This window comes from Penicillium crustosum (assembly GCF_028827405.1).
Source record: "Penicillium crustosum strain IBT 35664 chromosome Unknown utg000004l_segment0_segment0, whole genome shotgun sequence".
Classification (NCBI taxonomy): domain Eukaryota; kingdom Fungi; phylum Ascomycota; class Eurotiomycetes; order Eurotiales; family Aspergillaceae; genus Penicillium; species Penicillium crustosum.
The window spans coordinates 3,723,336-3,738,827 of NW_026623125.1; the positions used below are offsets into that span (position 1 = coordinate 3,723,336).

At 46.2% G+C, this 15,492-nt stretch overlaps 6 protein-coding genes across 6 annotated transcripts; 3 read left to right on the top strand and 3 right to left on the bottom strand.

Annotated features, from left to right (window-relative positions):
* Positions 1-4,880: 4,880 nt before the first annotated feature.
* Positions 4,881-5,241, top strand: N7487_010454 (uncharacterized protein; the record flags this gene model as incomplete). The annotated part of the gene is made up of 2 exons (XM_056878184.1): positions 4,881-4,902; positions 5,027-5,241. The coding sequence occupies 2 exons, from the start codon at positions 4,881-4,883 to the stop codon at positions 5,239-5,241; spliced, it is 237 nt and encodes a 78-aa protein (XP_056726764.1).
* A 208-nt stretch (positions 5,242-5,449) lies between these two features.
* N7487_010455 (uncharacterized protein) lies at positions 5,450-5,655 on the top strand (the record flags this gene model as incomplete). The annotated part of the gene is made up of 2 exons (XM_056878185.1): positions 5,450-5,462; positions 5,513-5,655. The coding sequence occupies 2 exons, from the start codon at positions 5,450-5,452 to the stop codon at positions 5,653-5,655; spliced, it is 156 nt and encodes a 51-aa protein (XP_056726765.1).
* Positions 5,656-7,963: 2,308 nt separating this feature from the next.
* On the top strand, positions 7,964-10,029 carry flbA (developmental regulator FlbA; the record flags this gene model as incomplete). The annotated part of the gene is made up of 2 exons (XM_056878186.1): positions 7,964-8,497; positions 8,557-10,029. Exons 1-2 carry the CDS (start codon positions 8,054-8,056, stop codon positions 10,027-10,029), a joined length of 1,917 nt encoding a protein of 638 aa, XP_056726766.1. The 5' UTR covers positions 7,964-8,053.
* A 1,351-nt stretch (positions 10,030-11,380) lies between these two features.
* On the bottom strand, positions 11,381-12,856 carry N7487_010457 (RNA polymerase II accessory factor CDC73 family protein; the record flags this gene model as incomplete). The annotated part of the gene is made up of 2 exons (XM_056878187.1): positions 11,381-12,115; positions 12,170-12,856. 2 exons carry the CDS (start codon positions 12,854-12,856, stop codon positions 11,381-11,383), a joined length of 1,422 nt encoding a protein of 473 aa, XP_056726767.1.
* A 307-nt stretch (positions 12,857-13,163) lies between these two features.
* N7487_010458 (putative MFS monocarboxylate transporter) lies at positions 13,164-14,806 on the bottom strand (the record flags this gene model as incomplete). The annotated part of the gene is made up of 4 exons (XM_056878188.1): positions 13,164-13,913; positions 14,062-14,424; positions 14,482-14,582; positions 14,644-14,806. 4 exons carry the CDS (start codon positions 14,804-14,806, stop codon positions 13,164-13,166), a joined length of 1,377 nt encoding a protein of 458 aa, XP_056726768.1.
* Positions 14,807-14,818: 12 nt separating this feature from the next.
* N7487_010459 (uncharacterized protein) lies at positions 14,819-15,131 on the bottom strand (the record flags this gene model as incomplete). The annotated part of the gene is made up of 2 exons (XM_056878189.1): positions 14,819-14,980; positions 15,090-15,131. 2 exons carry the CDS (start codon positions 15,129-15,131, stop codon positions 14,819-14,821), a joined length of 204 nt encoding a protein of 67 aa, XP_056726769.1.
* Positions 15,132-15,492: the final 361 nt, after the last annotated feature.

A 15,492-nucleotide genomic window follows, 5' to 3' on the forward strand; every position in this document is an offset into this window, starting at 1 on the left:
CGAAAGGCTCAACTGGAAATCCATTTCCATGAGAGAAAAGGGGTACCATGCGTGCCTTCCTAAATTACTTCATACTATCACTTTCTCCTTACACTTCTCTTGTTTTTCTCCCTTTGATTTTACATTTCCATCAAATATATTATGTATTCTTGGATAATGAGCTAATCAGAGTAGATATACCTAGGAAGTCCTGATATTTAAAGGATTATTTAGCCTTCCGATATAAGATCTGGTACCCGACTAGGGCCTGTAGATGTGACTACGAGATCAACTAACCCCAGTGAAGTAATAGTCCGATGCGCTAATAAACCGTCCATGTTTAGCACCGGAATTAGCTACTCTCATCTTTCGAAGATTTGACTTATAATTTCGACGTTATCCATACCTCGAAACTTTCAGAATATTTGAGGAGTATAAAACTTTGTCTCCCAAGCTAGCTTATAGCTATACCAATATATATGGGTGGGTTTATCATGGCCTCTCACAAATTAGTTGCGACTTGGTCATCGGTATCATTTTGGCTGAAACCTCACTCCGGTCAACCGTTCAACGAGAAGATACGTTGAATAACAAGATTAGAGCTGTGGAAAAGCTTACAGACATCGATAGTAACTCTTCACAACTTAAGCAACTCAAGCAACTCGAAAAGTAGTTGGAGAAACTCAAAAAAAAAAAAAATACGTTCCCATCAAGTACGAACACTCTACGAATGGGAGTGTATGATCCGTGTGGGATCATCGAGAAGAGGCTACATTTCAGTGAAGAGCAATCCTGCTTTGTATCTCCGAGAAGAGCTTATTGAAGACTGCGTTAGCAGAGAGGGTTGCTGTAGCCGGGACTGTGGATGCTGCGAGAGACGTCGATTAACCGCCAAAAATGGGAAAGATATCGGACATTGTACCGTTGAATGTATGTGTTGTATATATGACCGAGAGTCTGAGTTTACGGTGGAAGAGAAGAAGGATTTGAATGACCGGTTCGTTAACATGCTTCGGTCTAACAATGCTGCCTTTTTTCTAAGGATTGCAAATGGGTACTTTTCGAAACCTCTGTTCTGGAAAATCAAGACCAAGCACAAGTAACAAGACCTAGTTTTGGCGATGATTGCTCGATATTTGGTTGCTCTGCGTTTTCTTGCTGTTTGATAGCATCTTCTCAATATGATACTTGGTCTAGTTGTCTTCTCTTGGTGTCTACGATATACATACAATATGCATACATACGAGTGGACCGGGCGTTTCGGGGGAAAAAAAACGAGGATTGGATGGATGTTTCTTGTTTCTTTCAAAAAAAAAAAAAAACACATGGCTTTATTTCCTATTCTTTGAATGCTCTACCAGAATATAGCACATGAGATCCTGAAGGAAGGGAAGGAAGGGAAGGAAGGGAAGGAAGGAAGGAAGGAAGAAAGAAAGAAAGAGAGAAAGGAATAAATGAGTTTCTCCAACAATTTAGCTAATCGGATAATGTCTCACACGCTAACCAGGTAGGAGTGTAGCTGCATATGTAAGTCGGCTGTACTCTGTCACCGATGTTTTGCCGATCTGCCACGTGGACTTGAAGGTCCTTTTGTTCCCGTGTGGCTCCTCTGCCGTGTCTACCGTGAAGGTGGAGTTGTCTGCCTGGTGGGTATACAAAGTACATACATACATCGTATGGTGACCCATCGGAGTTTTCTTTGTTTCTCTTTTTTGGCCTTATTTTTACGTACATCGTAGATCAGATACGTAGTACAAGTAGTTGGACCTAGTTAATATTTTGCTTACAAACATGTTTTATATAAAACAAGATAGTTGGCCGTATATGGGGGATTTTCACGTCTTTTTAGTAGCCTTTTTAGTAGTCTTTTATTTAACCCTTGATATACTTTGTGAGTGTGTGTGTGTGTGTGTACACTCGTTCTCGTCAAGTATACCTAATTAGGTTGTCTAACATTTTAAGTAATCCCTAGCGTGGATATACCTGCAAAATTGAAAATTGACACTTGCCAAGCCTTAGTCTTCCCAAAATCAGTAGAAATTTCAGGAACAGGAGAAAAACAACAAAGCACCGACATCAGAACCAAAATTTTTCCAGGATGTTGCCCCTTAATCAAGAAAAACAGGAGAAATAGGCGAAACAGACACTCATCTAGGTATATAGTGGCCCGCCGAACCATGGAACTACCCGAAACAGGCTTCTTAGCGTCTTCCAGAATCCTTCTAGAAGGCTTCTAGCGTTTCCAAGTGATTTTGCCACACCGGAGTTCTCCGTTAACCCCCGTTCGACCGTGACTACCTAGGTATGGATGACTCCATGCATGATTCAGGTCATTTTTCAAAGTCTGGTTCGACAATCCATAATCTAAAATCATTTAAAGTCTATGACGTGGTTCCCTACTACACTCCCATCCTGCACTATCTGTTTTCAGCAAGTGGAGTCGACCATGAACGGGTACAATCCACCGTATTTTATGTCAGTATACGGTATAATATACGGGTATAATACACACGGGCAAAAGGGTCATATTACTATAAACGGCCTATACGGAGTAGAGACCTCGGGTATATGATGTGTACACCTCAACCACTTCCACTCCCGTTTGTGTGAACAAAGTTCAACTTCGCAACATTGAAGATCATCTCTTATCTACTCCGTATATGCCCGCAGATCGGAACATTGATGATTACGTATATGGGAAAAGACCCACTCGGCATTTCTCACAAGCAATCGGGATGTCCGAGAACAACTGATATTCGAGTCCAGCGAGTCCAAAGTACACGACTAAAGCCGTAAATCCGATTAGGGCTTCAAACATGAATATCAGCACGGCAGCTCCGTACCAAGCGCCCAGAGATGGTCCATATGTACTATGTACCCGTCTCCCCCAGCGTGCCATTGAATAGGCAACAGATCCGATGAGGCTCTGTTCACCCAGTGCTGCGTGCACGGAATTCTACTAGTGTGTTCACTAGTCTTGCAAGGAGAGTTTCTGTCAATCAGGACTCTTTCTTTGTCAGGATCGTCATCCTGGCAGGATTGGACATGTGGCTGAATAACAAAGTACGGAGGAGAGGTCGTTGCGCAAGCCACATGGTCCCAATACGGGGATCATCACTAGGCACCTTGCTTACGAGTCGTGGCCTACTGTAACTAGGGGATGATCAGATCTGTGCTCGAGGTCTAAATTATCGACCTCTCTGGTATTCCACGTGGCAACCTCAGCTATACATCCCCCACATGTGTGCAGCTCCCGACAGATTCGACCCCTGCAATGTGATAGGTAGTTTCGGGATTTTCTTAGCCGTTCTAAATCTGGACTATTGATGGGGCTTCGGGAACGAAGATCGATCCTGCAATTGAAGATTGAGATGATGTGGCGATCTAGAACATCTAAAGGTACTTTAGGATATCAAGGGGTAGTGAAAGGTGAACACCGAGATTCATCTAGGCCTTCTCTATCCCCGGCCTGGCCCAAATCTAAATATGTACTTCACCCAGCAACTACCCCGAGGCTAGGGCTCACTAGGTGTTTAGAGTTTAGCATGGCTAGCTCGTCTAGGGAGCATCAGAGCATAGTTGGAATCCCAACCGCGCAAGCCACATTCCTACAGAAAAGGAAACTAGTCCTCGGATGTTGGTTCCCTGAATTCCGGAGAGATCTGCGTACAACCATGCAGTTCGGGGTATGTATGAAGTACACCTGCTACATGCAGGGACCCTCGAATAGGCAAGGAGGTGTAATATGTGGCTAGGAAAGTAAGTTGCCTGCACTCCGTATGGAGTACTAATTACAAAGTATAGAATATGAGAATTGTTCTATGTATCTTTTCGGCAAGGTATGTCCCATAGCTAACTCCTGTACATAAGCTTTCCATTTGTGCTGATCGACATCTAGGGACAACCCTGACCCTGAAATGAGGGTTGTTAACTTTTGTCCTAAATGGGTAGGATTGGAATCTTGGCAGCTTATGTCTGATGATTTGGGTCTTTGATTTATTTGACTTTTCATGACTCGAGTCGAAACGTGTATCTGGTGCAATCCACATTATATTTATATCATATGCATCTGGGTGGTGACTATTACCCCTGAATATTCAAGCCTGCAGGAATCCCTTGTCGCGTGGCCACCAGGGATGTTGACAGCTGGAGAAATACAATACCATGTGGCATAAGTTACATGTATGTAATAATCAATACAATATTACATACCGTACTGCTTCCAGAGATCAACCAAAAGACCACTGAAGCCCTGAAGTCTCATTCGGCTCAGTCATATCTTTCTGCTTACCGTTGAAATGTCTGACCGCAACTTTAGACTCTTAATAGGAAAACCTCCGTGAGCCAATCTGTTAGCGGGGCTCAATATTGGATAGCTTCAATCCACTTTAACTTACTAGGCGGAACAAACCGACAGGGATAGTTTCCACTAGTTTCCTTTTAGGACTAGCGCGTCACAATAATGGATCTGATGTGCAAGACTAATTGTATTGAAAATAATCTACTCGTATAGATATATGAAGTACGGAGTACAAGGGTATAGAGTACGGAGTTATCGAATTATTCGCTAACCCACCCCTTGAATTGTTCACTTTGTTTTATCAAGACTCCTTGAAACTAGCTTAAACCCCATCCCTCTTAATATAGAGCCGCACGGAAGTAATTCGAGCCACATCGGCATTGCTCATACAGGGCTGAGCCGAAATGGTGCGGCCGGAAAACCCCCAACCCCCTTTTGGCCCCCAATGTCATCACATAAGCAGGCACCCCTCCCCGGGCCCCTTTGGGGACCTCGGGATGAGAAACTGTTTTGCCTGGATTATCTGCCCATCTCCCCTGCTTCAATCTCCACGTGGCACCGTTCGATCCTACTGGATAGATCTCAACAGTTTACAGTAGATATGACACGTCGCCTATTCGAATGTTCTTATCGCCTTCCAAGTTTCGTGATGTACTGTGTCATATCCGATCTGCGCTATCCAATTTAACTTCCGTTGGCTAATCTCGTCTTGTGGGGGAAGCCAATCCCGTATCATATACTCCGTAGTATGCAATCACCGTGTATCTTTGCTTAATCTGTCTTTTCTGGCTAGGTCTGAGCGGTCTAGTCTAAACCTTTTAGTTGAAGATCTAGGTACTTGTGTTGTGTCTACTCCAGAGTACTCTGTATACTGTACGCAGAATACACCTTGTTTAGGCATGGCTGGCCGGCACCTGGCGGATGAAACTCGCACTGACATCTTGCATTGCCGTTTCGCGTGACCTGTTCCGGGAGGTCTAGTTGGTCAGCCCTGTTTCTCCGCAAGCACTGACTCTTAAAGGGGTCTTTGCTGACGTGTCTGATAGCTTGATCCAGACAGGATCGTTGACTAGCTTTTCTGAAACTCCCAATTGGGAGCGTGGTTCATGCAACTGAAATCCTTGGGGCCATATCTGTGCCCTCGTGTTGGGGGCGTTGGGCGCTATCTCAATGAGAATCAAGGGTAAGATGAGGCTCTCGGGGTGACCGTTGGCGTTAGCTCGCTAACGTCAGTCCCCGACCGCGGAGAAAGTGAGATTACCAACCCCTGCATTCGCTGCGCATTGGTCACCTCGTATTTCCAAGAACTGATAGATGATAACAAAATTGACGATCATGATCTGACCCTCCAGAACTTGGCGGGTAGGCAACACTAGGGCGTCTCCGGTTTGAAAGCGTCAATTGTTTCGCCAAGGCGGTAAAATCCCGTGCTTTTCGCGAAACCTGAACGGAGACGAAGCTGAAACACGGTCTTCAGGAACCGGGATACATACGGAGTACGGAGTACACGAACCGAAACCGTTGAAGGGTAGTAATCTACGCTTGTGATTATATGGAATTTATTAGCGAAACATCCCCATATCGCGACCCGTAACTCAGACCTCAGGGCAATGATTCGCGAGACTGCGCCTCCCTCTAAGCGCAAAACAGTAAAAGGGGATTTGGCGGTCAGACGCTAAGCATATCTCTCCACGTGTGCCCACGTGGGACCACATGGGTTATGCACACGAAATGAAAAGAAGACGCTTGGAATCGCCATGGAAGCCTGGAGAATAGGACTTTTTTTTCCCTTGACCGCCTTGATATATTTTCAGATTACACGCAAGGTCCTCAAAAGGGAAATACCCCTCCCCCCACTATGACTATTTAATCTTGTATACATTTTCCGGTACAATAACGGGATCATATATTAATTATCGTGTCTCCCTTTCGCGCTGTGTAATATAGTGTAGTTTCAGGATCAAAGCCTATATGCGACCCGCCAAATTAGGATTAGCGACGAGACGAAACACTCGCAGCGTTTGGTTCAATATACGAAAAGCGTTCCAAGGTTCCTATTATCCCCACCATTGGACGATCGAGTGGAAGTGGGGGGGGCTTGGTCCGATGGCGACATGTGATGCTCACTGTAGGAGGAAGTTTCTGAATTTCTGGAGACAGTGTAATTAGGTAAATGATGCCCACTCTTCGGCAAGATTCCGGACTTAGTGTACGGAGTACAATATCGATAATAACGTCTCTTGATCTATTTTCCGACCATGCTTGAGGTGGCTTGGAGTGGGCCGATTTCTAGGAATAAGCACAAAAAAGCCCCGTTGTCATATCTAGGTAGATTAGTCCAGGGTTTGCCACTCGATAAGGTTAACAGGACTCCCATGGTAGTTATGATGATAATATCAACATCATATCCCATCAATATAACGTTAGTATTTCGGGAAGTGTAAGGATTCCCACGTGGGCTCAAGCTTTACATCATTACCTGTTTTGTCAGCATACAGCTTACGAATCATAAATGGTGAAATGGCGTATATTTTATCAAAGCGGAGAGTAGATCATTCAAAAGACAACCCCAAATCAGGGTACTATAATATACGTTATTATAGATAGCATATAGGTAACACTGAAGATTCAGATCTGGATTTTCCCGTTAATACTCCGAAGCTTCAGGTGTTTATCCAAAAAACAAAAAAAGAACCCAGAGAACTAGTCCCAAGTCAGTAAGGTAGTAGTGACTCAGACAGGGGGAATTTAAGAACAATGAAACGGGTTGGGTATGCAACATTCAAATGTTTCAATGTTGAATGTTCAGGTTACCTGTATTACCAATACGGCCGTATTACGATCTAGCGGATCTGTTCGGTCGGCCTTGGAACATCGGTAAAAAAAATCAATGAAATCATTGGAACAGATTTTGGGGGATCCATTCTTTTTAATTAATTCTTTGGCTCCATCGGTTGATTTGGAATTCATCCAAACTATGAGAATAGACTATCAGTGGACTATACTCCGTAGAATCCAATATTCACATTATCCCAGCCATTTGGTTAAGGTATACTTCAACCTTCCCCTTACATTCAAAATGCAACCTGGCAGAATCTATTAAACAGAAATTTGAAAGACCAAGTATGTACTCCGTACTATGCAGGTATGGTATTGTACATATGTAATACCAGACCCCGGAACCCACCGATCTTCATGGCCCACGTTGTTTGGATGCATCAGGCCAAACTCTTTCGGGGCTCACGCGTGGGCTGTGGATCATAGGCTGACAGGCCGAATGGTGCTTCTCTTCCTTTTTATTTGCTTTTTATTTTCTTTTTTATTTCCCATTTTTATTTTCCACTTTTCTCATTTATTTTTCCTATTTCTTTTTTTTTAAATTTTTTTAAAAAAATATATTATTTTCCCTTCGATCCCGCTCCTCTCCCCCCTTTAGACCCATCTTTCTTCTACTCCTCCTTTTCTTTTCTATTGGAATTGATTCGAGAGAAAAAAGGAAAATAATAAGAGGAAATTGTCATAGTGTATAATTTCCTTACTCTCCCACTTCTTACCCATATTTTTTTTTTTTTTTTTTTTTTTTTTTACATTTTTTACCTTTGAGAATTAGCAAGTCCACTTCTTAATTTTTTCTTTTTCTTTTTTTTTTTACCCAATTCTTTTTTTTTTGCAAAAAAAAAAAAAAAAAATTCCATGTTTTTTTCCGGTATCAGGTGTTTGGCATAACCCACTTTTCCCTCCCTCTGGTTCAACCCGAAGACTCAAAACCATTCAATGCCAACCCAAACCGGGAGCCACACCCGAGAAGATTCTCTCCCTTCAGTTCCTGATTTTGATTTTGGCGGTACTATCTCCCGCAATCGTCGCTCTTTCGCTGCCTTAGCACAGAAAACTTCCAACGCTCTTGCTAGTTTATCTGGAAGTACACTACGTTCTTCAACTTCATACGGTAGCCTATCGAAACCGCATAAGCTCTCCGCAACCCCTGTGACCCCACCATTCGACAGCGACACCTACGTGCAATTGACGGGAACTTCGCGCCCTTCTTCTCCGGCCTTGGTCGACAATCCTCCTAGTTCGCTTCCAAAGCGTCGCTTGACTATTCAGCGTCTTCCTACTCCGCCCCACGAAACCCGCCCTCCCCCGCCCGCACCCAAAATGCATCAGACGTCGTCAAGGTTACTGCGCATGACCGAGGATGAGCGACCATTCACCAAGGTAGGTTGAAACTATGAATGGGAAAGGAAATATTGGAACAATTGGGCTGATTTGCGTAGGATTTCATGGACTTGTTCTCCACATTGATGGTCAGCTTGAAGTTGGATTCGCACCGCGTTCGTTTCACAAGATATGACCACACATTCACCTCAGAAGAGGCCATCAACAACTTGGGCTCCCTCAAGTTCTCCCAGTCCAACCGCATGCCCGACCCAAAGGACCCATCCCGCATCGTCACGACTACAACGACCACTACTTTCTCCATGGCCAAGGAAATGGCCCGATCCGTTTGTCAGCGGTTCGTCGATGCGCGCTTCATTGAATCTGTCGACGGCAAAGCGCTTTTGATCTTCCCGCTCAAGGGCGCCCTCTTCCAGCTCACCCCGAAGGGTATCAACATCCTGCAGCGTTTCTGCCAGCGGAATGGCATCACCGCTCGTCACGTGATGGATGTACTAGAGTCGCCACGCAACACCATGCAGCTGGTGAACCTAGAGCGTGACACGGAAAGCGACAAGCTATCCCATGATCGCGCGACGATCGAGGTCATTTTCCGCCGCTTTGCTGGTCAGGATGGCCCGAATATTAAGAGCAGTATTTCAACATCGGATTCCGACTCGCTCAGTGATTACACCAACGGCGTTGGTGTGAAGGTTGCTCGGGAGCGCAAGCTTCTCGATGGAAAGGTTTATAGCAACACATTCACCGGGAAAGCATCGGTGGACTGGTTGATGGATTGTTCAACTACTATTGAGCGTCGGGAAACCTGCTTGATTTCCGAGTTGTTCCTCAAGTACGGTCTGATCACGATGATTCAAGACGACAAACAATACCCTGATGTTGGGACCAACGCTCATTTCCAGCCTTCCAAGTATGCCATTTACGGCATTACTGAGCGTGGACAGCGCGTATGTGGATGGATTGCCCGCGAGAAGACCCGCGAGGTTGCGACGACATACGACAGCCGTGGTATGCCACGCGACTCCAATAATGCCCGATTGACCCACATCCTGCAGGACCCCGCTCTGCGTCTGCTTTTCCGTGAATTCCTTCGCTACTCGTTGTGTGAGGAGAACCTGTCTTTCTATCTCGATGTCTCGGAATTCACTACGAACTACCACAAGGCCGAGAAGATGGGTACATTTAATAAGGTTGATTCGGTGCGGGAAACTTTGGCGGCAGCATATGGATTGTACAACGCGTTTTTGGCTCCCGGCTCACCCTGTGAGCTGAACATCGACCACGCGCTCCGCAACAGCCTCGCCAGCCGCATGACCAAGGCTGTGGGAGACGACGAGTCCATGTTCAAGAGTCTCCAAGAAGTGGTGCACCTGTTCGAGCTTGCTCAAACTTCTGTGTTCAAACTGATGTCAAGCGACTCCGTCCCCAAGTTCCTGCGCGACCCCAAATACTCCGTTGTTCTACAAGAACACGATGTAGACATCCTGGGAGGCCCACGTTCATACTCGCCCACGCCAGCCAATGCGCCTTCAATTCCAGAACGCAGCATGAGTCGCTCTGCGCGTGCCTGACAACCACCGCCCACAAGCATTGACATAGTCCGCAACCCATTCGAAGACGATTCGTATCACTGCGATTCCGACTCCGACTCATCATGAGCTCCCCCTTTCGGTGTATTACTGCCCGAACCATTCAACACACGCAGTCTGGAAATCAGCATTCGAATGCCATCCCAAGGCACAGATCGAATCCAACCACCCTGCAAACCTGCACTCATGCTTGTGGCCCCAACACGGAAACCCCCGTCGCCTTATACAAAAGGGGGATACGAAACCGGTCGACCTTGACACCCGATTTCATCAATCTCGTCATGATCGTTTCCGACCACGAAGTTCTTTACTCTCCCTCTCTCCCCCGCATGCAGTCCAGTCACACCCTCTTGACGAGAGTGTCTCTGGCTGCCATATCCATTTTTCCTTTTTTTAATCCACTCGTCACGAGATTCTCCCACTCCGAACGAAAGAAGTTATGATCGATGGCTCATGTTATAGAGAAGTCCGGAACTGGAAAATATTTGTAATATTTGGATGGCATTGCTTTTGTTTTTCTTTTTTTTATATTCCCTTACTCTTCGCATTTCCCTCCATCTCTCTCCCTCCGGGGGAAGTGTTGAAAGGGAAGACTTCAGAAGAATCAGAAAAAACAAAAAAAACAAAACATTGAAAACATGAAAGATTGGAGAGGTTGTTTCTTTTCCTTTTTGAGCATCAGACCCGGCGTTCCTTGCATGTCCTTTTTCTTATTCTATTCTCTGTTCTCTTCCATACAGTTGAACTCACCATCCTTCCTGCATTTTGTTTTTTTTTGATCTCTTCATTTGAGCATGTCATATGATTCCATATTTCTTTTTTTCTGCTTTTCTTTCTATCTCCATTTCCATTTCCCGAGTCGTTTTCCCCCTCAAGTTCCCTGCATCGTTCTACCCGGGCACAGCGAGTGAGTTCTGGTCTGCTTGTGTATGTCATATTATTCTTTAATTGGGAATTCCAATGAACATGATCTTATATTCTCATATCTTCCAAGTAAATATTCAACGGAGTTTGTGTTTTAGTTGTAGACAGGGCTATTTTGACACGGGGGAGTAGGACCTTTAGAGTGTGCTATAAACTACTTTTATATCAAACAGAAGTCCAAATTACATACTGAAATTCAAATGCATTTTGAGCCTAGGTCAAACTATACATACACAGAAACATGATAGGAACAAATAGGAAAAAGAAAAGACAACCACAACGCCTAGAACTGCGCCTTGAATGCCAACGGTCATCATATTCTTGGAAAATGGAGGGTATTGAGAGAACAAGATGACAGGAAATCGAGAAAAGAGAACAGAGACCCCAAAAAAGAAGAAGCAAAAAAGTTCTACTTAGTTCCCCATCCACGAAGTCTCATTCCCTCCTCAATAGCAGTCCAAATACCCTCAACAACCTCCCGATCCCGCCACCGTCCACCACCATGAACACCATTCTTCTCGTCCCAGCGCTCAACAGCATAAGTCGAAACACCACGACCCCATCCCTTAACCTGGCTAGGGACATCCTCACCCCGCCATCCGACATACACACCGGTAGCATGCTTGAACAGCTCCGGCGGCGAAGACCACTTGTAAGACTTGAACTGCCAGGTCTGGCCGGTAGTAAAGACAGCGACGAGTCGGTTCCAGTACTCGGGCTTGAAGTTGGTTGTTCCGTCGACGACAATGAACTTGGTTGGACGGGTGGGCTTTCCGGGGCGGGAACCTGCGCTTGCGCCGGGGTTCGAGGCGTCGCCGTTCAGACGAAGTGGTCGCTCGAGCTTCACGAGATTGGCGTCGGTGGCGCTGGAGAGTGTTGGGTGGTCCGGGGGTACGAAGATTCCTTCTTCGAGGAAGGATTTCACGTTCGACATGCGGATGAGGGATGAGGCGGAGGGGGAGATTAGGATGATTGGGTCGGGGCGGGAGTGGGAGGAGCTCGATTTGCGCGATGATGACATCGAGAGACCGGCTGATGGGGCCGGGATGGTGCCCTTGCTGCCTGGTTTGGCGTTTGGTTGGCCCGGGCGACTGCGGTTGCGGTCAAGGAATAATTCGGCGCTCTTGCGGACGTGTGAGAAATCCTTGGGGAGTTGGTTAGCTTGACGTCTATCGCATCTTGTCTATAGTAAACTCACTGTCGGCTTGATTCCCCGCAGCACTGTGTTGCGGTCACCGGTCTTGCGCTCCCCATTGTAAATCTCCTGTAGTCGAGGGTCAATCTGCTTTTGTGGGCGGCCAACTTGAGTGCCAGGCTGGGCTGCTCCTGTGGTTCCACTGGGGACGGAGGTGACGCCACCAATTGCACCGGCGGCAATTCCGGCGGCGTTATCGGCCTGCGCAACACCTGCAGCCGCCGCGGCGGCCTCAGCAGCGGCAGCGGCACCCTCGAGGGGTTTGATATGTTCGCTGTCGTCGGAGGCACCCTCTAGCCAGGTGAAAAGGTCAAGGCGCTCGAGGAAGATAAGAATCTGGACACTTTCTTCCTTGGCACCCTCTTTCGTCTGCTGCTTCAATGCTTCATTGAACTCCTGCGCCTTGGCGATGTACTCGGGAATGGCGACATCTTTGTTCTGCCAGGCGAAAAGGATACTGCGCAGGTCAACAGGGGATTTGGTAGACGCTGAGATAAATCGTGTGAGAGTTGACAAAGCGATTGTTTGAGGAGCTGGTTGGGCGAAGTAGAGATGTGTGGCTTTGGCCAGGTCGTCTGTGGCAGGTTGGTCGGAGAGCTCGGACGAGGTTGTCGGTGTTGGGAGGTTGCCAGAGGCAATCGCACGTCGCAGTGCCAGGAGAGGATCTTGGAGTGCGGCCTCGGATGCCATTGTTGTAGATAGGGCAGTGGCCCTTGGTTGCAGCAGGTATATGTAAAAAAGTTGTCGGGGCTGGGATTGAAGAACGCGCATTTGGAGTCGAAGCTCCGTAGACTGCACGTGACGCGGTATTCCAGTACATTTCAAGTAGGACCTTTGACATTCTACACAAAGAATAATTTGAGTAAAATATTTTCATAAAGAGATAGCTACCATTTGATTCTATTCATCCGCCTTTTCTTTGCCATCCATTCCTTACTATGCACCGACAATCACTGTCTATTCTCTGCTCATGTACTTCACGACTGTTCCGAACAAATCAACGAAGACAGCGCAGTGCAGGGCTGATATACCTCCACATCCAGCTCCATGCACCGAAAAACGCCGTGATACCAGTGAAAAGAATGAGCGTTCCATACTGGGTCTCGTAACCAGTATTACCATTCAGACCACCCGACTCCCCCAAAGACCCCGACTTAAGCAGCACTGTACTCAACGGCCCACTAATAACATTTCCAATTCCTCGTCCACCAGCAAGAAGCCCAAAGACAAGTCCAGTATCCAGAGATGGCGACGAGTCACGCTTGATCTGAGTAATGACTCCAGACCAGGTGGAGCTGAACCCACCAGCAAAGAAGCCATACGTGATAGAGAAGATAGTAAGAAGGGCAATGGCTGTCTGTGATGAATCTGCGCTTGACGATGATGCCATACCCCAGAAAAGAAGTACCGATAATGCCGATCCAACTGAGGATACCAGCATGATGTTTGTGACTGAGAAGCGGTCACAGAGTGCTCCCAGGGCTATCCCACCAAAGACAGATGTTGCGTTGAATAATGAGACAAGCATTGTACCGGTGTTCTGGGATAGCCCGACAGTCCTTGTCGAATAAGAAGGGAGGAATGTAGTTGGTAAGAAATATCCAAAACTCTGGATAATATTCCCCGTTTGCAGCATCCAGAAAGTGGGTTGTTTGAGGAAGCTCAGATCCAAGCGGCGTGCTGAAGAAGATGGCGAGATTGGGATACGGGGTTTCATGAATGGCAAGGCCATAAGGGTGGTTAACAACTGTATTCCGACAATTCAGATTTGTGTCAGCCGTAGGTTGAGAATGTGAAGATCATTGGTAGCCCGATGGTTCGGTATCAAACCCAAGACACGTCTTATACTTCAATTCACAAAAATAAAGATACCGAGGAGAGGATCTGGTTCATACCGTAACGACAGTCCAAGCCCTTAGTGTATTACTGGAGCCAAACCTATTCAAACAAGCACTAGCAGTGAAAGGCAAGGCGACTCCAACAATACTCTTTGCAGCCCACATAGTCCCAAGAGCAAGGCCCTTCCGACGCAAGAACCACTGGTCAAGGTACAAAGAGGACGGACTGAACAAGAGCCCATTCCCAATGGCACACATGACACCCTGGGTGGCAATCAAATGCCATACCTGCTCCGAAAATGAGGATAATAGAGATCCTATGACGGTGATAACCAGGCCGGCGGGTGCGGAATAGTATTGTAGATGCGGATATCTTGTTAGAAGGGTGAAAGTGATAGGCGAGAGAAGATAAAGGAGTCCCTAGAATAAAGCATTAGACTAGACTGAAGACAATGTCCTAGCTTATCTTTTGCATACGGTGGAAGTAGTTCCAACGGTTGCCAGGTCATTCTTGTTTCCCTGGAGGACGTCATGTGTTGAGTAGAACTCTTGAAAAACACCAAAGACAGTGGAGAACCCTGGATGCTTCGTTAGTATCTACATGCTGTTTTTGTTTTGTTTTTTTCAGTCACAACAGACCCCAGACTGGTATCTGAATGAAGCAGCACGAAGCTAACATCAGCCATGCAGCCTTACCTCCATCTGCTGGAGGAAGCGTGGGCTGCTCGATCTCAGAGACCTCTGTAGATCTGTGAGGATCAATCTCGTTCAGCACGAGGATATCATGATTAGAATTGTTCATTTTGATTTGGAATCAATGCATATGAGTTGTAGATGAGATCAAAGGTAATAAAAGAAGAAACGAGGGGTCGCGTGAGGAGTTTCCCCTCGCAACGATTGAGTCATCTTGTGCTTTCAGCCTATCATCTCGCATAGTCAAATCGAGCAAGCTTGACCTTGTTTCGAAAAGAAAGGGCTATAACCTGGCTTTGAGATTAGAAACAACCTCTTGACACAGAGAGATATCAGAGAATAAAACATGCTATGTGGGAGATATACCGATCTATACTCCCCTACCAACCTACAACAGTGAGACCAATCAAATAGGACAAAGTTACATTGTTCATACAAGCTATCTAGCCTCGAAAAGAGGCCATACATATCCAGGATTAAACTGGACAAATCGTAAAAGATCAAGTGCTGCAACTCAGGCAGACACAATTCTCAAAGACCCTGACCCCAATGGTATTTCCCATAACCGAGAACCGATCCCAAACCACGCCATACGCCATCCACAGCCCGAAAAGTAGGAGGGGAAAAAAAGAGAAGCCGGCACAGAAAACATAAAAAGAAAAGTTGAAACAAGTAGTCCGAACGCCCGTGCCCGCCTCGCTGTAAGGTATCGAAATGAAATCACACGAGAAAAGAAATTTTGGGTCGTAAAAAACGTTAAATCCACGGCGGAATTTTCCTTTTATCACAGGCCCA